The sequence below is a fragment of the Fukomys damarensis genome, unplaced genomic scaffold, assembly GCF_012274545.1.
Source record: "Fukomys damarensis isolate Sample0158 unplaced genomic scaffold, DMR_v1.0_HiC HiC_scaffold_14, whole genome shotgun sequence".
NCBI lineage: Eukaryota > Metazoa > Chordata > Mammalia > Rodentia > Bathyergidae > Fukomys > Fukomys damarensis.
The window spans coordinates 12,527,983-12,549,998 of record NW_022900926.1 but is presented as its reverse complement, the minus strand read 5'-3'; the positions used below and the strand labels follow the sequence as shown (position 1 = coordinate 12,549,998).

Genomic DNA, 22,016 nt, shown 5'->3' with positions numbered 1-22,016 from the left:
AAAAAAAAAATGGACCCGCCCCAATCCAGCAGTGCCTACTAGAGTGTAGAATAGGAAAAAATAAAGATTCTGTGGTCAGTCTGCCAGGCTTGGCTGTTGCCTTTACAGTCTAAGAGCTGTGTAACCCTGAACATGCTGCTTCAGTGTCTACATCTGCAAACTGGAAAATTAATTGATCGTATAGATTTGGTATAAAAATTAAACCAGTTAGTACGTGTAACAAGGCCTGGTTGATAGGATGTACACGTAAGTTGTCATTATAGTCACCAGGGTGAAAAATGGTTAGACTCTGTGCATTACCAGCCATTTGGGGTTTTCATGTATTAAAGAATATATAGACCCTAGATGTCAAAATTTATACACCCTTGATAATTATCTTCAAATTAAATTTTATTTAAAATTAAATTCAATTTTATTCCTAAATTTAGGAATTAAAAATGCCAAATGCTATCCATTTGCATTTGACTTTCATAATTTAAAGGATTTGTCTTGTGTATTATATTTTCTCAGTCAAACGTAGCAATCATTCCTTCACATATAATTTTAATGTCAATATGAGTAATTATAATTGTTTCAGCATGTTTATTCTAAAACTTTTAATAATATTTTCAAAAGTAAAATATCACCAGGGCCTAGAAAGGTATAATTAAGGCAAGTTTTGTGTCTTTCATAAGTGATGAAAATCAACAGCATCATTTTGACAGCTCTCAGCACAGTAAGGTGATGGTAAAGGGCAGAGCAAAATCTGTGGGTAGGAAAATCCAAATTATATTTCCAAGAAAGCAATGAATGGAAAACATGAAACTGGCCATGTTTTTTCATTTATTCATCTTTTTAAAATCTATCAAATAGATATATATGTGTCTATTACTCTAATGGTAAAACTAAAGCTCTCACAGTTTGACTTCTGCTACTGGGCAAAGCCAATGTTTAGGGGGACAGCTGGGAGTCAAATCCTAGCCATTTTGTTTCACGGCCTGCCATCTCTGCATGGTACCTGTCTGCCTCCCAGAAGTGATGGACATCATAGAAAAAATTTAGAACAAAAGTTATGGCTGATACACAAAAACAAAACTTTTTTGAGTTTTTCAATATCTTATACCTCAACTAACTTCGTTTCTTCGAATAGTTTTTCACTGCCCTTCATTGTAATCAGTCTGTGCCACTCACGCTTGACCTGAAGCAACTTGTACACCCTCCTATGAGTCTCTGCTTTAATGGATGGTGAAGGCCTAATAATGGCGAGTATTGACCTCAGTGCGGTTTTGGCTTTGCTGCTAACTAGACATTTCAGTTTGGGGGAAGATACTCCACGATGCTGAAGTCCCCTCTTCATTTGTACAACAAAGGGAGAGTACTCAATGACTTCAAATATTTGTGCAATTTTTGAATGTTTTATGATATTATAAATCTACATTGACTTTTGCTAAGTGAAAACTCATTTCCTATAATTGATTCTCTAGTCAGACTATTCCACCCTGTTGGAAATTCTCAACATTTACAACGATTGTCTAAATAAAAGATGTTGTAGTAGGCAAGCACAAAATTGAGTTTTAAGTTCCTGTAAATACTCTTAAATTCCTCACACTTTGATTTTAGAATATCCTGAGTTTTCTTTTCCATATTTTCCCTAGGACTATTTTACCAATGCAAATAAAGAATTGAAAAAAGACCCCCAGCAAGATTACCACCTAGAATATGCCATGGAAAATGATACGCACACAATAATCGAATTTACCAGAGAACTGCATTCATGTGACGTAAATGACAAGAGCATAACGGTAAGGAGAGCAGAAGTGGATGCACGTGTGAATAAATTATTTATATTTGTGAAACATTTCACAGGATGAAGAATAAATAATGAACAATAACCTTTGACAACAAAATCACATAACTCCTAATATTTTTGAAATCTCTAAAAACTCCCTCTCCTCCAAAAAAACTAAGACTATACATTTAAATAAAGGTAGTTTATATATGAATTTAACATTTTGAGGGGCTGTTTAAAGTTTGTGTGATCTTACTCATAAATGCATTTTAGCATCCTTATAAAATTAAAAAATTGATGATGACTAAAAGTTTAAAGAAATGTACTGCAAGAAAGAATTATGATAGCAGTCATCTGATTTGTAACTGATTCATCTTTGTAAATGTCTAAAGTCAAGATGAACACTCAGTTGATTGTAGTAGCCTACTGGCATACTATATGAGATTTCTTATTTTCAGATTTCATGCAAAAATTAATATCTTTATGTATATGCAAATGAAATGTTTGGAGGATGTGTAATTCATATAGCATTTCAGGAAGTTCCACAAATTGCTTACCAATAAAATTATCTGTTTTATTTGATAAAGTAAAGCTTTAAAGTGGCAATGTAAAAAGTCTAAAGTAATACTAATTAACATTCAGCAAAAGGACTGAAAATGGAAGAATAAAAAAGCACATGCTAAGACATGGGTCACTGTTTATGTAATATACAGTGCAATTATCCTTAATTGGAATAATAATTAACAATCATTTGACTTATTAAGAAAGAATATAGCAAAAAGAACATTTAAAGTAAATAGCTTTGCTTTATTTTCTATTCTCAAAGTTCTTACTACAAAGTTTTGGCAAAAATACTATTATGTGTGGGAGGACTGCAGAGTTCCTTTATATCCCAGCAGAACTTTCCAGCCCCACAGCCTGCAGGCTAATGTCTTGGTGGTTCAGTAGAAAACTGGACAGTACTTTCCCTAGTTGGAGTATTCTAGACCTTTGGGAATTCCCAGGATTTTCAAAGGGATTGTGGATTGACTCTGCAATAAAAAATACACCCAGAGTCAGAAATTCCTACTGTATCTACACTTTCTATAAATTCATACGTGTGACCAGACCAGTGCCTAGGAAAAGCTCTAGGCATGAAAAGAAAAGTCTTAGGGCAATTTTAATTTTTACACTGTTTATTTACCCTAAAGTGCCCCATTATATTAAAACATTTTTATTTTTCAAAGTCCTTGTTGCCTAACAATAATTTTTGCTGGATGACTACTTTTCATTTTAGTCAAGCATTTTGGCATGACCCTCGCTTCCTCTTGTTCCAGAAGTGAGTAAAATCCCTAAGACAGTTGTCCTTCCCTTGGCTTTGGAAACCTTACCTTGCATGCTGAGACATGGTTCCTTCTATAAACGAACTCATCTATTTCAATCCTTAATTACTCACTCAAATATATGAAATTAATGCTAGAGACCATATTGAGAACTCCAAATGTCATTATTCTCTTTTCTTTGCTTTTTTTTTTTTTAATACCGGGGATCAAACTCGGAACCTTGTGCTTGTGAGGCAAGTGGCAGAACCACTGAGCTAAATCCCCAGCCCATCTTTTCCTCACTTTCATATCCTACTTTAAATAAAATTGTTTGCATTCAACTAAGTGGTAGGGAAACTGCTGTTATGAGACATAATGTGCCCATTTCTGGTCACCAGGATAGCACGGTGAGAGTGATCTGGGCCTATCACCATGAAGATGTGGGAGACACCGGTCCCAAGTACCACGGGTCCAACCGGGGCACCAAGAGTCTGCGGTTGCTCAATCCCGAGAAAACCAATGCATTGCCAACGGCCTTACCATACTTTGACCTGGTAAATCATGACGTAAGTTTCTTTAGGTTTTATGATTGTAGGGATGAGTTTAATGACAAAGTATAATACTATTAATGTTACTGAACTGAACAGCGAATCAACAGAATGTGACTTTGTGTCCCTCTGCCCTTTTCATTAAGACAGGTCCCCATCCCAAACAAAGACACTACATATTGGTGCCAAATGTTTAAGATCCCTACTTTCCAGGAAAAGCATCATGTCATAAAGGTATGTAATTCATGCATGCAGCTAAGTTTAACTGGTACAAATGGAAAAAGAAATTGCTGTTTTTAAGTTGAAAACAATCAGAAGTATGGAAGTGCTTCTCAATTATAGGAAAGTTATTTAGAGACAAAAGAATTGGGTAGGCTGACCCACACCCTGTTTTAGGAGTCTGGAAGTTTGGATTTTCACTAGTATTTAGATTATCTCATAATTTTACACATCAGTGGTAGAAGTTTGGGGCATATTTGAACTATTCTAGTTATTTGTTTAGGAATAACTGGAATTGCTGGAATAACAATTTAAAGTATGCTTACTTATGGATAAATCACATTCAAGAAGCTTATTTTCTCCATCAATATTGTTTGAGAGTATTTGCTTCATTGAAAATACTAGATAGTATCATAAAAATCATTCTTAGAGAATTTTTTAAAAATAAGAAAAAAGAAAATGGGGAAGTGGGAGGGGGAGGGGAATGGTACAAAGGGAACAGAAAAAATAAGAGAAAAGGGAAAACATGCAAACATGTAAACAAACATGTAAAAAGTCTTCATAAATAGGGAAGGGCGGAGGGGGTGAAGGGAGGGCAGGGGAATGGGGAAAAGATGAGAACCAAGATAAGTCATGTGAAGGTTCAAGATCCCAGTGATGAGTGTAACTATTCTGTACTTCAAATGCACCAATAAAGAAAAAAAAGAAGGAAATTAGTGAATTTTTATAGAAGTTTTAAAAAATACAGTATTAGTTAATAAATAAACTCATTTACCCTGTGGCGTACAGTTCCCTTCCAGGCCCCTGAGATGGGCCTTCCAAAACTTTTGCATCCAATTAATATTTTTAAAATATTACTGTTTGCTGGTTCTCTCTGAGTAATTGTTGGCAGTCCTGTAAAGTCTGAAGCTTATGATCTTTGTTCCTAAAAACTTGCAGAGAGATGCCAGGCGATATGGCCAAAACATAAGACCACACTAGAATGAGTGCATGTAGAATATATAAATACCCAGAGGTCAGATACTGCTGCCTTTGTCAGCCCAGAGACTATGTAATAAAAGCAGTGTGGCTGTGAAGAAAGAGTAAATGTCTGGACTCTGGGAATTAGAAGGGAACATGTGGGTTGAATTGCTGGCCCACTCTTCCATTAATTATGTGTCCTGAGGTGAGTCACTCCAGGTAATGCTGAAGGCCATGTTTTCCTCATCTGTACAAGGTGGGCCGTCATAACAGGTGCCCTATCCACCTTCAAGCATTTTAGCTGAGTAGGAACCACTGAGCACGTTCTATAAAGTGGCTTAGACTGGTTCATTCTCAATATTCTTGACAAGCTGCACAGATCAGGGTTTTGCTAACAAGAGGCAAAAAGAGGTGAGTTGGAAGAGTCAAGCTATACATAGTCCTAAATGTTTGCAGGATATTTTTGCCAGCAGAAGGCTCACCAATGATCAGATCACAGATGAGTCATTTACTTCTGTGTAAGAAGTTATTTTGTACTTTGTGCATGTGAAAGGGGAATGCAAATTCTAATTTTAGCTGCTTAATACAATATTGCAGCCCTTTCCTTCAACAGTGAAATCTTTCTCAGAAGGAAGAATCGTACATTTATATAGACCATGTGTCTTTTGCAATAAATTTAATTGGTACTCGGATTAAGAGACAAATGGAAAACTAATTTCAGAGATGAAAATGAATGTTTCACAAATAGGCCCTTTATTCATTTTTAAAATTTTTATTTATTTTGTTAGTACATGTTTGCAGTGCATAATAATTATATTCATCAAGGGGAGTTGGTTCATGCACATAAGACATTGTTTTTTTTTTTTTTTTTTGAAGCAAACATTCATTGATGATGTAAAGTTCTTAGCTACTTATAGTGATGCATTTTTCATTCTCATTTTTTTATGGTAATAATTGAGTTGAATGGAATGAAAATAATTCTCTACATTTAAGGGATGTCACCTATCGATATTTGCTTAACACCTCACCTAGTTTTCTTAGCTATCTTTTCTATCACAGTAACACTCGGATGAGTAGGATTAGGATTGAGTGCTTTTGAAACCACATTGCTGTGCACACTTGGCATTTGTATCGAGAGGGCTCTTACTGGCAAGAAAGGCATATGGGCATTGTTTTTGCAATGATTGGAGGTCTGCCAAACACAAAAAGTCTTCACCTTAAGCAAGAGGACATTGAAGGAGGAACAGCAGATCTAAAAGGAGTGCTTATACCAACTGATGTCATCACAGGAATCAAGGGATTTGATGGCTACAATTTAAAATTCTGTTATTAAAGATACCACTCACAGGATACATTCCTAAACTTGTTGTTAAGTCCTAAAATATATTAAAGTTCATTGAGTGTCATGAAACATCCACCCTAAAAGTGAATTCAAATAAGATAACATCTAGAAAAGTTAAATTTCTACTGGGAAGATAAATTCTAAGTATTTTATAAAAAATAAATGGTTTGAGACAATCTTCTATAATCGCTTTTAATTTGCAGCTTCTTTGGTTTACAATAAAATTTCAATAAGTTTTGAAGTAGAATTCAGAGGTCTAGAACTTGCTTTAAGAACTGACCCAATTTCCATTCTCTTTCTTCTTAGTAGAGATGATTTCTAATGATATGAGAAAAGTAATATATTCTTTTCATAGAATCAAAGCCTCCTGTGGTTTGAAAAGCTATTCAGTGAAGTCCTTCTCCTTATTCCTAATTTTATGCCCTACAAATCACTAGATCAAAAAGCCTCAGTCCTTCTCTAGTTCAAAGAAAGAGTATTTTTACAGAACATTTGCTTTTGAGCTGTTTATGGAGTGTGTCATATGCAGTGAATTTTAAGCATATTGATTACAGTTGTATTGTAAAATCAGTTTCACTGTCTGCATGCTAATTCAAAGAAATAGTTTGTATCTTCAGTTTAAATGATACTATACATACTGTACATCTCATAGATAAAATAACTGTAAAACCATGCTGATAAAAATATTAATGGTTCAGTGTTTGAGGTGTGATTGAAAAATATGGTAAAAAATTAAAAAATGTATTACAGTAGAAAGACACATTGCCATTAATGCCTTTCAAAATAGTCCCCCTCACTTTGAACATCATCCTTACCACTTCCTGAAGCCATTCTGGAAATCCTCTCTCGTGAGTCTCTACTTGTGTTTTTGTGACTACTTCAATTCAGAATTTACCTTCCTTCGTTATTTTGACTTTGGAGGAGCCCAAAGTTGAATGGTGCCAGATCTGATGAATAAAATGGAATGAGGATGCACTGTAATGTTTTTATGAGCAATGGTTGGAGGGCCACCAAATACAAAAAGTCTTCACCTTAAGCAAGAGAACATTGGGGGAGGAACAGCAGATCCGAGAGGAGTGCTTATAGCAGCGGGTGTCACTACACATTGAAGAGATGTCAGTACAGAAGAGATGAAGACATTTGCCCAACACCTCACCCAAGTCTTCTTAGCTAGCTTTTCCATCACAGGAACACTCTGACACCATTTGAACTCTGGCTCTTCTCCAAAGTCAAAATGACTGTGAAAGGTAGATTCTGATTTGATTCGGGACATCAAGGCAGCCACAACAGTGCAAGTAAGAAGTTGTGTTTCCATTGGACACTGGACAGCAGCATTTGCTATAGATTTGGTTATATCTCCCTAAGACTGTCAGGAAAGAGGACTCCAGAACTGTTTCACGAAGTGGCAGGAATGATGGGCTGAGTGTATTTGAAGTGAGAGGCGGTATTTGCTGAGGAATGACTGGTAAATTGTTTTTTGCTGTAATTCATTTTAAAAATTTAAACATTACCATAGATTTTGATTGTACCTTCTTATGAGTGGAACTAAAAATAGAAAAATATTTATTATACTTTTAATTTAAATTTAATTGTGCAACGTATTTACTACTACAATTATAAAATAACAGTTTTTTTAAAATTATAAAATAATTTATCGACAGGAAAATGGGATTATGATAAACTTATTGGTTCAAATTCACTTGTTGATGCTGTGTTATTGATTTGTATTTTGATTCTTGAAAGAAAGTTTGAAGCTGTGATTTGAAAAAAAATGTGTACTACCAAATGACAGCATGCAACACATGCTGGTGGATATGGAAATCATAGCCAAGGAAACGTGGTGATTTATATTAAAATTCCCTTCTCATCTGAGATCATCTCTGAATCACACACTTGAGACCTACCTCCATCGTCTCTGCATTTCAGCATGATCCTCTTTAGCCTGGCCATAGATGTGACTTCTCAATTTAGACTTTTTTCAAATAGAGGGTGATTATTTACACACTCTCTGGTCAACACTAATATCATTATCATGACTAATAATACCTAAACATGCTCAGCTAAAAGTTGTGATTATGAATTGGTTTTAACATAGTTTCTTTTAGGGGGTCTTTATTGTCATGGGATTTTCCTCATAGGCAAACTTACCCTGTATTTATCTGTTAAAAATGATGTGTTTTTTTCAATTCAGTGAGTACCACACTTGTTGATGGCCTGTTATGCTATAGGGAAAAAGAAGAGAAAACAGCCTGGCATCATTCCTGAGTCCTTTCTCTTTCAGGGTCAGCTCCTGAATAGAGTAATAGAGGCATAAGTAGGTGGGTTCTGCAACTGGCTGGCTGATCCTGGTCTGAATTCTTTCCTGCCATTCATTAATCACACAGCCATGGGAAAGTAGTAGTCACCTATCAGTCTTCTCATCTAAGTGGAAATGGTAAGGTATCCCATAATTCCCTTATGGGATTGCTTGGATTAAACTGATGATTTTTTAAAATTTAGCACAGTACAGTACTTCACGCTTAGAAAACTCTTAATAAGCCTGCCTGCTGATGTTGGGCAATTTATTTTTAGTTACTCTGAATGACTTTCAATTAAAACTATTTGTTAAGGATGCCTAGAAAAGCATACAGCACCATGCTAAAACCTTTTAGTATACCTATCATTAAGTTCTCAGAATTACTTTACTAGTATGACCTCAGGAAAATGATGTACTTCTCTGGGACTCTGTTTTCTCACTTAATTCTTACCGAAAAGAATGTCTAGAACTAGTAAGTGGATCAAATGAGCTCAAGATTTGCAAAAATTATTTAGAACAGTACCCATCGAATAAAATAAAATTCCGTGTGTTATTTGCAATGCACATTGCTAATCTGTTGATCGTCTTCTTAGGTTTCTGTGTTGCTGGGGAGTCTCTAACTGTCCCTTTTTAGATAGTTTTAAATACAAACTGGATTGGCAATCACTTATTTAGGGGGGCTACCTTGAAAACTTTTCTGCTTCAGAGAATGTGAAATTGAGATAAACTAAACACTATCATCATTTTTTCCATCAGCAGTAGATTCAGGGGGACAAATGCTAGAAATACTATGCTTTATTACTTGCATCTTTCTTTCCGTGATCTCAGGCACATTGCCCTTCTATTGTCAGCTTTCATAAATCTCAGTGATTTACTCTTGGCATTGTTTCCTAGGACAAAAAACCTAAGAATGATTAACATTAAATAGCTTCGATGTCCCTGAAGCCTGAGTACTGTATAGCTGTGAAACTGATTCCTACATTGGGCATGTGACATGAACATTTAACATTATGTTAAAGGAACACCCACACAGCTTCTCTGTCTTGCTCACTACTTTTGCAGAATGAAATCAGATGAAGAACTTTATCATTAACGCATTTCAGAAATATCAAGTGTGGCAGAGGGTTTCTGTTTCTGAAGTGTGCAAGTCTTCTGGTTAATTTTAGTAAATTGTGGGAATTTGAATGTTTTTAGTGTTCAGCTACATGATTTTACAACCATCAGAATTAGTCTCTGATGCTATATCTCTTTCATTCTCCCTCACCCTGCAGTGATGTTTCAAAATACATCTTAACTGGTGGATGTGTGTTTTCCCTGATGGCCCGATATGAGGAAGGATTTACACGCACTGTATTTTGGTTCTCACTGTTTCGCGTGTTCACCTTCTGTTTCATTCTATCACACGTGAGATAATAGTATGTGCTATCGACTGTTGGGTGAGTGGTTGTGTTTTTCCCAAATCCATTCCAACCTTGTAGAAATTTTTTGCTCATTGATGTTTCCCTTTTATCCTTTAGTAATTTAAACATATTCCCTTCAGGCAAATCTTTGGCTCTTTAAGTAGATCTACTTAACAAGTTAAAACAAATTAAGTTTCGCAATATGCCTCCTGTGAAAAGATGTTTCATTCCTTTTAAATACTGTGCAAGCAGTATATTTAGTTGTTAAACTGTAAATACCAATGGACCACTTTTATACCCTGTGCCTTTTTTTCATTGATTCAAAAAAGATGATTTTAGTATTATGGTATAAAATCAAAAGATTGCATTTGGGGAACTTGTGGTACAAACTTGTGGTACAAAAGTTTACAAATGTCAAATATGTTTTCCCACGTGTCTAAAGTGTATCTGAAGTTTTATATATCATTTATCAACTAAAGAAGAGATAAAAAATCTTAGGCATTTACTATGGCTGAAACAGAGAAAAGAATAGGAACAGCATTCTGAACAGTAACAATTTTTAATGTAAAGTAACATATTTCAAAGATTATTGATTTAGGTAGCTCAGTGTCGAAAAGTTCATTCTAGATCTTCTTGTGTTACATCTACTTCCCATAGACCCCTGAAATTATCCAGCTACATGGGTGTTCCTACAGTCGCTGTGAGAGTACAAGGTAATTGAATTCACTTTGAAAGCATGTCTGTTCGTGGAAATGATTTATCACTAACTCTATCACTAATTAGCTTTCTGACCTTAGGAAAAGTACTTAACCTTTCCCGACCCTTAAATTCCTTGCTAGTAAGGTAAAGGGATTGGACCAGATGATCTCAATCAGCACTTTTGACTTCTAGATATCTGTGATTTGAAAACAAAAAGTAAAGTGTGCATTGGAATTTGGAGGTCCTGTAGCCTGAAATCTCAGTGTGCTTGCTTCTCAGAGTCAGTCACTGGCAGCAAGGATGAAAATACCTCCCTTAAGGTTCAGAAACCCTCTTCTTCCCCCTCAGCCTGGACTCTCTAGGCATGCATGTTGGTGCTGCCCTGTCCCCTCTGAGGATGCCAGAATGTCCCAGAACCCCAGCAGAATCCAGAATGTCTAGAGACATCTGTGGCTGCTGGATTTATTTTACAAAGAAGTCCCAGAAACTTTTTATTTTGGGGCTAGAAATTACTCACTTTTGAACCTTTCAATATGCACACATTTCACTGAGCTTGTTACTGATATTATTTAATGACTATTAAGTTTCTATAACAGCTGCCTTCGGACTGTAAAGATATCACATCACATCAAACTGTGAAACCATAAATCTTCACAGTATCCATGTTGTCTAGCGGCTGTGTATGGTCAGTGGGATCAGAGCACGTGGTTTAAATCTTAGCTCCACACCCACCAAGGTGTGATCAGGACAAGCAATTTAACTCTCTCAAGACCATATTCATCTATACATAGGTCAATAATAGTTCTCGTCTCAAGTGCTATCACGATCAACTGAGATTTGGTAGCATACTTAGATATTTGTCATATACTAGATATCTCAACAAATACCAGTTATTTTACCAATTTATTTTTTTAAACTTCTTAACTCATGATAATAATGTCATTTAAAAATAAGATAAAAATTACAGTGAAGGGGGAGCAAGTCTTTGTGGAAATAAGTTGGTACAGTGCACGATGATGTACTCTAACTGCCGTCCATTAGCTCAGTGCCTTTGAGCAAAATAAACCCTTAGAGCCTGTACCTTCACTTGCAAAGTAGGAGACATAATTTCCAGTGAAGATTAAATGAGTACAAGTGAAAACACTTGTTGCATAATAGGCTCATAATTGTTTGTTTTCTTCTCTTGAAGGGGATTATAGAGTTGGACGACTAAAGTTTCATCTCGTATTTTCTCATGCTCAGAGTCAGGGCTGCACTGAAACCATGGTGGGCAGTGAGTTTCTGTTTTATTATGAAGAAAAGATTCTTGGGAATTAGATTTCATACCCTGCTTCCATTACTCTAACCCAAATGAAATTTAAGCTGATTTCCTCCTGTTCTTGTCTAAGTCAGGATAAAAACCAACTGGCAACTATTCTCTGGGGAATATCCTCTCACTCTCTTGGCTCCCCTATGAGCTTTCCATTGCATGACCCCAAATGATGACATTTCAACCGACGCTAAACACATTTATTTTCCTTACTCCTCTTCTACCTCCCAAGGCTAGGGCCAATGTAGTGTATCTTTTTTCAACTGGCTAGCAATGTTGGAAAACATTGATTTAGGTAGCTCAGTGTGGAAAAGTTCATTGTAGATCTTCTTGTGTTACATCTACTTCCCACAGATGCGAACACATTTAGTGGTAATTATTGGCCATGAAAACTGGTAAATAATTTAATTAACGGCACTCTTACTGAAAGAATACAAAGATATTTATATTGAATTCTAGATGGTCTGGTGCAGTAGGGTTAAGGGGGATGGTAATATTCAGATATGAATGAAAGTATGTGGTAAAATATTTACCTATTTTTCTATTTTATGTATATTATCTCATTAGATTTTTTACAACCCCTCAGGAGGTCATTTGAATTCTTACCATTTCCCAGGTGAATACACGGAGGCATAGCATGCTTGAGGAAGTTGGTAAATATTGTACAAATTGTATGAAGCAAAACCTAGACTTGAATACAGATCTTCCTGCCAAAATGAGTGGGCCTTTCTTTGTATAATTTTACTAGGTCAGACCTTAAGCTAGCCTTGTATATTTTCAGTAAACTTCTCTGCACCGGGGCTGCTTTTCATTACCTAACAACTGTATTCCAATTCTATTTCTTTGTTGAGAGCTGTGCATATTAATGTGTTCAATTTGATGAGGCTGGACACACGAACACCTGTGATGCCACTACCAAAACCAAGGTAATAGAGTCATCGCTTCCCAAAGTTTCTTTGTGTCTTTTCGTTGTTTATTTATTGTGCTTGTTTGCTTTGGTGTATGTGTGTGTGAAGAGCATTTAACATGAACCCACCCTCTTAGGACCATTCAAGGTCTGCAATACCAAATTGTGCCAGGCTACTTTTCAGTGCTCCATAATCTTTGCCTATTCCCAAGGCTCCAGGAGTAGATCCCACTAGAACCTTCCAGAGGCACCACTTCAAAGGAGCTGGGAACTGTCAGGCTTAGAATGGCACTGGAGCGCGCAAAGGCCTTAGTGCTTAAAAGGGTTGTAAACTGCTCATTAACAACAGGTGACATGCAGTAACGTTTCACTAGCAATTTAGGAAGTCATTTAAATTAAGATTAGAATTAAGATGATGAGGCTAACAATTATAACATATGGGTACAAAGAGAGGCAGAATGTTAAATCTCAGAGATCATGTGAAGGAGAAAGGAATTAGCAGTAATTTCAGTGGCAAGAAGATAATGAGCCTGTTAATCTTATTGGGCATATTTTATAGCATAAAGCTTGTTGAAAACAAGCCAACAGTCTTCTGTTTAAGCTGTATTGAAATCCTCCTTGGAAATGAAAATAATGGCCATGGACTGTTTTATCCCCCGTTACAGTAATGGTCTGTGAACAGCAGCTCATGAATGGACATGCTGACACTTTCATTTGGCACTTAAATTTATAGCCACATGCTTAAAGTACCTTAAAACAAGAGACATGCTTTGGAGAGAAAATTAGAAGTGTTGGCATCTCAGAGTGGCCTAAGAACCAGACTGGGAGTCCAGATTCTAATTCCATCTTAACCAATGGTCACCTAAGGTTTAATATGATTGCACTCCAGTACCACTTAGGGGATTAAGTACATGTTAATAACACCATTAAGATCTGGCATTTCTGTCGACCTAAGTGATCCCTAACCCTTAAAATCTGACTTCCATTAAATATTGGAGTTGATAAAGCTGGAGACAAGTGTATACATATTTACATGCTTATAAAACATATACTTCTGTTAAATACTGTAATAAGACATGGTGTTAAAATTGTAAAAAGAATACAGAGAACTTTTGTATGTTCCCATAGAACATAATATGCCAATTATATTTTGATGCATTTCAACATAAAAATTGTATACTTATCATAATAGAATGACACCCATTATACAGCAATGATTTTTTCTATAGTTTTTAGTAAGTAGTAGAGAAAATACATGTGCAATGGCAAATGATTAATAAGTGAGATATTTGAATTTCAATTTTCTATAATTCAAAAATGAGAGGGTACTTTTTTTACAACTTTAGTCAAGTTATAAAAGGCTGCAATATAGTATTTTTAAGAATATCAATGCCCTCTTTCTACAGCTATAATAATGATACTTGTATGTCAAAAATTCAGACATACAGCTATTTTATAAAGAAAAATATTATACAACATGTAAAACATTAAGGTTGAGTCTGGCTTCAGTGAGTCACTTGGCTCTTCTGGGGCGCACAGTGGAATCACTCACAGCACCCCTTTAGAAGTGAAGCCTCGGCCTTCTGGATGGTGGCTCCTGTTTGGGAGAGTGCCCCAGGAGAACATTACACAAACCCCCTACTCGAAAAATCACTGTTTTATATTTATTAAAATCTTCCCGGACACTGAATTTGTTAAGTGATATTTTATAGTACCCAGTGCCCTTCATATTATTAATACCACAATTTTATAGTGAGAAGCTGTTTTATTCAACAAATATTGGAAAGATTGAACACACACTGAACACCTACTACCACAAAGCACTATTTCAGTTCTGTGCATAGGAAGAAGCATGAAGAAGTTTATGGTTTCGACATAGTTTATTCCTTGGTACACTGCAGATGTCTTTGTGAAAGTGGAGAGACAAAATCACCAGCTGTTTCCTGAAACTGCAGCTGACTTTCATTATAAAAGTTGAACTGATTCAGATATATGAGAAGAAAAAGATTTATGTTCTAGTGAAACATATGCGTCGAAGTTAACTCTATACGTTAATGTTTCTAAGGTAGTGGGCCCGTTTTAGGCACTATGTACTAAAGGTCGCCTTTCAGGCTTTAAAATGCATTGCATTACCAATAATGAGAAATCATATCAACACCGAATTCTCACTGAATTCCTGTGTGAAGGCAAGACCATGTGAATACTATTAGTAAATGTGTACATGCTACCTATAACTGCTCAGATTTTAGGTTGGCCAGAGGAAGTTTTGAAAATATAGAAGAGGCACTTTGGTTTATGTTGCAATTTAAAAATTAAATATATATTAAATGTACCCATTATATATCTTAATATATCCATTATATGCCTTATTTGGCTGGAAACATTCTTTTACTCCGTACCTGTAGATCGCAAGGGAGAAATGATGAGTGTGTAGCTACAGTGTACTTTAGACAGATCCCGCAGCTGTGTCTTTTGTCAGATAAAGGCAATATGAGATACAGCCTTTAACCCAAAGGACAGTACTAACTGGATGGAAAGAAAAGATGCATTCACAACTCGTAGAGAATCCCCAAAGCCAACAAATGAACGTTTGTGTCAAACTGGATGATAGAGGCAAATAAGGCAAGAGGAAAAGAGAGAGCAGAGACAGTGGGTACAGTCCCATGCTGTACAGAAAGGGTAATCTGGGGGAAATACAAAGTAGATAGATTTTCCGTAAGAGAAAGAGGTGGTGTGGTGAGAACCACTAGCAGGTAACCTCTCTGTTTATGGGCTTGATCACGATGATAACATTAGATGAAAAGATCCGACATTGATTGGTAGCACTGGAGAAAAAAAAAGAAATTTGAAGAAGGCATCGTTACTACCCTCCTTTCGCGGAGAAGGAGACCAAAGCCCAGTGAAGTACCTTGCCAATGTCTGACATTTCTCCTGTTGGTATTCTTTTCCTCGAGAAAAACAGCATTAAAAAAAATAATAATAAATAACATGTACAAACATTTTGAAAGTTCAGCCTTGGAACATGACTTTAGGTCTGTGGGAAGCATCACAACTTGACTAAAAACCAGAGCGTTGACATTCTGCAGTGCCACGCCATCCAGGCAGAGGCTCCGCTTGGTTCCACATGGGGCGGAGAATCCTTGCTGCTGCCACCAACATCTGCTTGTCGCGCTTGTCCAAGGAGCAGCTGCTGGCTGGACTTTAAACCCATAGTCTGCGGTGTCAAATTAGAATGCGGAATCCCTGCGGTTTCTTGTCGTCAGGGAAACTGCATTTTCTGATCAGAGAATGTCTTCTCCGTACTGAGGGCCCCCAGTGTGAAATTCTGGAAGGGACTGCGGACTGTGGCCTTTAGTACCTAAATAGGGTCACGGGTTTTATCTTGAATGGTACCATTGTGTGGCTCCCCCAAGTTTCGCTTAGTGTTAAAACGATGGCAAATTGCATCACATCCTCTAAAACAGAAATCCCACCCCACCTCTCCACGGCAGAGGCCCCCAGTGAAATTCTGGAAGGGACTGCGGACTGTGGCCTTTAGTACCTAAATAGGGTCACGGGTTTTATCTTGAATGGTACCATTGTGTGGCTCCCCCAAGTTTCGCTTAGTGTTAAAACGATGGCAAATTGCATCACATCCTCTAAAACAGAAATCCCACCCCACCTCTCCACGGCACACACAGGCGTGTAGCCACTTAGTTCTTTGAAAGTAAAGCTGCAGACCGTTCCTAAAAGGAGGATGCTGCCTTTTGGTTCCTGTGGAAATGAAGCGATCTGCTCTAGAGCCAGTGACAAGGGTTTGCTCGAACCATGTCCATCCCCACTGTCCGTGTTAGTCCTGTTTTCTTAATAGTTTAAATGTCTGTGATGCATGTGGACTTCTTTAGAGAAGTGGTTGTGTCATTTAGTTGTTCACTTTATTAAAACATAAGCTTAGGTCCAGGGATTTAGCTCAGTGTTGCCACCACCTGCCTCATAAGTGCAAGGTCCCCAGTTCAATTCCTGGTACCCCCCCAAAAAAAAAGAAAAGCCTGAAAGACCTTGAGGCTTTTTATTATCCAGCATTTGAAAAAACCAAAACAAAACTACTACCTTAAAGCCATCCTCCAAACAAGCGTATTCGTTTTTCTTATCTTTCATAAGTTTTCTAAAGTCTATTTTAATTCATTGTTAATTGTTAATTTTAATATTGGACATTTTCTTCATAATAATTTTAACCTCATGACTTTAAGGTAACATCACGCCTTTTGGAGAGAAACTGAACACTGGTTTCTCATCACAGCAATTAATATCATAGCCTGCTAGTGAATATCCCCTTTTCTTTTCCCTGAACTTTTATGACTCTTTGACGAATATATGCAAAATGGAAAGAATTCCTATCTTGAGCACTGTCTTCCTGAAAGCACCTTTTAAATGCTTAATTTTCAGAAACAAGTGTTTACTAATCTCTTATAATGTACTAGACACTGTGCTTTACTTAGGACCCGGGCCATTTTCCAGATGAGGAAACTGAGGCTCAGAAAAATTAGAAGTCTTCTTTCATATCACAGGGCTAGAAAGTGGCCCACACAAGAAGGAACCCAGCATTATCAGATTCTTATGACTGAGCTCCTGATTACTGCTGCACATGGAGCTGTTCTGTGTGCTACGATTGACCCCTTTGATTTATACAAAGGACCCTATCATTTAGGCCAAATAAAACTGGCTTCAAATACTTGCTGTACCAAAGTAACTCACAGAACTTCTCTGAACCTTAGTTCCTCCATTAGGAGAATAGAGATACAGCATTACACAAGATTACTGTGAAAATTATTTTAAAATATTTGGAAAGCACGTGAGGCATGATGTAAAACACTGTCATTTGCTGTAACTTCCCCTCTCTAAGAGAAACACCTGTTTGCTTTTGTCAACATTTATTTCATGGATGAAGAAAATGAGGTTCAGTGAAAAAACACTGCTTTTCTTATCCAGTTGCTTGAAATTGGGGTTCATATTTAGGTCACACATTGCTGCTACTTATCTGTTTCTCTTTCAGCATATAAAATATAAACAATTTCAAGGTAAAAAAATTACCTAAGATTTGCATCCTTTCCTACTGTGTCATATTTTAATAATCTGTAGTTAAAGAAGTGCCCAGCTTCTGTAAATGTGCTAAATTACTTGAAAATTATTATCCAATAATTTAGAGCAGTTGGAAATTCACTTTGATTTTGTTGACTTTTCTGAGACATTTGAGAACAAGAAAATGGAAGTAAATTTATTTATATCCAACTGGATTTTATAAGGTTTGTTATTTCCTTTATAGCTTGGAATTCACTGCTTCACTTTCTTTGCTTTTTATTTCTATATTCACTTTTTTTTGGGGGGGTACCAGGGCTTGAACTTGGGACCTTGCACTTGTGAGTCAGGTGTGGTGGCACTGAGCTAAATCCTCAGACCTATATTCACTTTTAATATAAAGCATTGCTCCTTTAAGAACTAGGCTGCCAAATGCACTGTTATGTAAGGCAAGCTCTCACTGTAAGATTTTGCAATATTCACAATCAAATTGAATTTACAAGATTAGAGAACTAAGGTTTTATTTAAAAATGATAAGCCAGGTGTGACGGTGCACACCTGTAATCCCAGCAATCGGGAGGCTGAGGCAGGAGGATCGCTGGGAGTTCGAGACCAGCCTGGGCTACATAGTGAGTTCCAGGTCTGTCTCAACTACATAATGAAACCCTGTCTCAAATAAAATAAAATAAAAATGATAAATGGGAAATGTCAGTACTCTGAGTAATATTTTCCACTTATATAGGAGTTAAAAATTTCTATCAGATTTTGGTTTGGTCAGATTATTTCAAACTATATTTACTCCAAATAGTAAAAGTTATTTTGTGGACTATTCTATCTCTTCTTCAGCTTGTTAAGAATCATATAAAGTTCACATGTTATATAATATGCTCCTGAAGTGGCCCTTAGCAATCTTGGAAAGAAATCAAAACTGTTGCTTACATTTTCATCCCTCATTCTTTGGAAAATTAAGGATATTGCTTTCTACTCTGCTTTTTTAGGAGAACATTTTGTTTTGTAAGATAAGAATACTTTTTGTATGTACTGTTTCATTTCCAGTTTAAAATATACTTGTTAAAACAAGTAAGAAAAAGTAGAAGACATATAAAGAAAAATTAGCAATGTCTCTCTTCTTCCAAAATCTACTCCCCTAGGATAACCAAAGATAACAAAATTACTTGTATCCTTCCAGAGCTTTCTGCTCAAGAAAAATTCACAATATTATGTAGGTTTTATTGGGTGAAGCTCTCCCCACTTTTTAAAAAAATAGTTTAGGTTATATATACATATGTATATATGGATATATCAGTATGTATACGTATATAACTTTGAATTTGTTTCTTCAAATTACCTCCTTTATCATTATAGTTCAAAACATATTAATTTAAAATATAATTTATTTTACCTTTCTACACTTACCTTTATTATGTATAAACTACAGCTTTTGTAGCCTTTTACTACTTAGGTATATTTAAAGTAGATTTAATTTTTTTGCTACTATACATAATGCTTCAATAAATACCCTTCTCTGTACATCCTTGTGTGTTAGCGGTTTAATCTCTTTAGGATGGATTGCTAAATACATTGAGTTGAGGTTGGATGTGTCACAAGTTTTAATACATTTATCTGATTGCTTTCCAAAATTCACACACTGGCAATGTGTGAATATTTTCTCCTCTCCTGTCAAGTACTAAATATTTCAGTCATTTGAGTTTATTGCCTACACATGGGAGAAACCTAACATTTATGATTGCTTTTATTGGACAACTAGTGCTTTTATTTATTATTATTATTATTATTATTATTATTATTATTATTATTATTATTTTTAGTACCGGGGATTGAACTTGGGTCCTCGCGCTTGAGGCAGGTGACCTAATAGGGGTTTTTACATTTTAGTAGATGCTTGTCCATGAGTAATGGAAGTATATGTCCACTCAGAGACTTGTACAAGGTTTTCACAGCAGTTTTCTTTGTGACAGTCAAGAAATGGAAACCAAAGTCCCATTAATAAGCGAATAGACAAAATAATTGCACAATAATCATATAATGGGATATTACCTAGTAATTAAGAAGAACGAACTGTTAATATTCATAGCCCATATGGAAGCTGAGGATAATTATGCTGACTGAAATAAGCCAGATAAAAATGGTGTATATAATATGGTCCCCCTCTTGTGAGGTGGGTTCTTGCTATGTTGGCTGAAATGGTCTGAAACTCATGAGCTCAAGTGATCCTCCTGATTCAGCCTCCTGAGTAGCTGGGAGGTGAGGTGCGCATCACCTTGACTGACTTGATTCCTTTTTTGCTTTGTTTGTTTTTTAAATAAAATCCTAAAGAGGAAAAGTTATATACAAAACAATCAGCAATTTCCTGGGGGTGAGGAGGGAGAAGTGAAGCAAGATAACGGAGCCTGGCCAGACCGAAGGGCACCTTTGGGGATAGCAGGGGTGTTCCGATCTGGGTCGAGGTGGTGGTTTTGTGAGTGTGTAAATATGTCACATTGATCAGCGAATTTTATACTTCATTTCGAATATGTGCCGTTCCCTATAATGTCATTTATACTTTAATAAGAATAAAAACAATTCTGCCTTGGTAAGTTTGACGTCAGAACATTTTCAGTTCCATCAATAATTCTTACATTGTTTTTAATATTTTATTTAGCTCATCCATCAAGTTTTAAATTTCAATTACATTGTTTTTTATTTCTAGCCATTTTGTAATCTACTGAATCAATCTTGATATTTCTTGTTCTTCTTTTCATGTCTTTCATCTCTTTAAACATGGATGTATAAGAACTAATATTTTAAGAGAAAAATCTCATTATTTTATATCTTATGTCTGATAACTCCCATAACTCAAGTCCTTGAGGATCTAAATATGGTATGATAGTCTTTTCTGTCCTCAAGTATTTGTTAAGTTTTCCAAGTGAACCCAACCCAAGGGACTCTTAGGTACTCGCCCAAGATGTTTACCCCCAGGAAGTATTGTATTACATAATATTTACTTTTTCCCAGAAGCCAGGGACGCATAGAATGAGGAAGCTGTTTTTTACTTCTTTGGAATTTTTCTTAACCAGTAGGGATATAATCCTAGATTATATTCCATGTGAGAATATTATTATTCTTTTCCACTCCTGTCTCAGTCATCCTGGGTCATATGTGCGTGTTTGAGTCAATTCACCGTGACAAAATACCAAAAACTGGCTTAGCCAACTGAAATCTAGTTCTCACAGTTTTGAAGGTTGGGTAACCCAAGAAGACAGTGCCAGGAAGGTAGGTTTCATCCTAAGAATGCGGCACTCTGTATCTGTGTGCCCACTTGACTTCTTCTGTGTCCATCCATGGAGAAAGAGAGAGTGAGATTGATTGATTATTTTACTTTCCCCCTTAAGTTTATTGATGTGTTTAAAGCAAACAATACAGTTACATTTATCACTGGGATCTTGAAAGCCTTTACATGATATGTCCTGGCTCTTATTTTTTCCCCATACCTCTGCCCTCTCTTTAGCCCCTCTACCCTTCCATATTGACAAAGACTTTTTTCCATTTTTTCCTTTTCTTCACATTTTTCTTTTCCCTTATTTCCTTTCCCCTCCCCTTCCCATGTCCCCTTTAGTCATTTTCTTCCTATTTCCCACTTCCAATTACAACATTTGAACCTTTTTTACACTTTTAGTTTTTCACGCCAGAGAAACTATTTGGTATCTATTCAAGTGTGTATTATTTATTTCACTTAAGAGTATGGCCTCAATGTGCATCCATTTAGCTATAAATGTCTCCAGTTTCTCATTCTTCATGGCTCAGTAGTACTCCATTTTATAGAAAACCCACATCTTTATCAGTTTCCATTTGATGGGCATTTGGGTTGTTTCCAAGTTTAGGAGAGAGATTGATTATTGCGAGATCTGGTGTCTCTTCTTATAAGGGCACAGGAATGATTACAGGTGGTGTAAATAAAGGTGGGTCACATTGGGAATGTGTTCAGGTCAAGAGGCTCTGCCCTTGCAGGTGGATTAGTGTTGCTAGTAAGGGCTTGATGGAGGGACTTTGCACTTTCTTGCCTCTCTTCCTGCTGCCATGAGATGACACAGCAAGAAGACCCTCACCGACACCTTGATCATGGCCTTCCAGCCTCCTTGACTAAACTTCTATTCCTAATAAATTTCCCAGTCTCAGGCCTTGCATTATAGAAGCACTGATAAACCAAAACAG

At 36.4% G+C, this 22,016-nt stretch overlaps 1 protein-coding gene across 1 annotated transcript in view; it reads left to right on the top strand.

The window, feature by feature from the left end:
* The first annotated feature begins 1,238 nt into the window (after positions 1-1,238).
* The window catches only part of Moxd1 (monooxygenase DBH like 1), a 56,663-nt gene continuing 35,885 nt past the window's right edge, over positions 1,239-22,016 (top strand). The window contains 4 exon segments of the mRNA XM_010639161.1: positions 1,239-1,257; positions 1,600-1,781; positions 3,468-3,635; positions 3,768-3,851. Coding sequence (XP_010637463.1) covers positions 1,239-1,257; positions 1,600-1,781; positions 3,468-3,635; positions 3,768-3,851 — 453 coding nt within the window.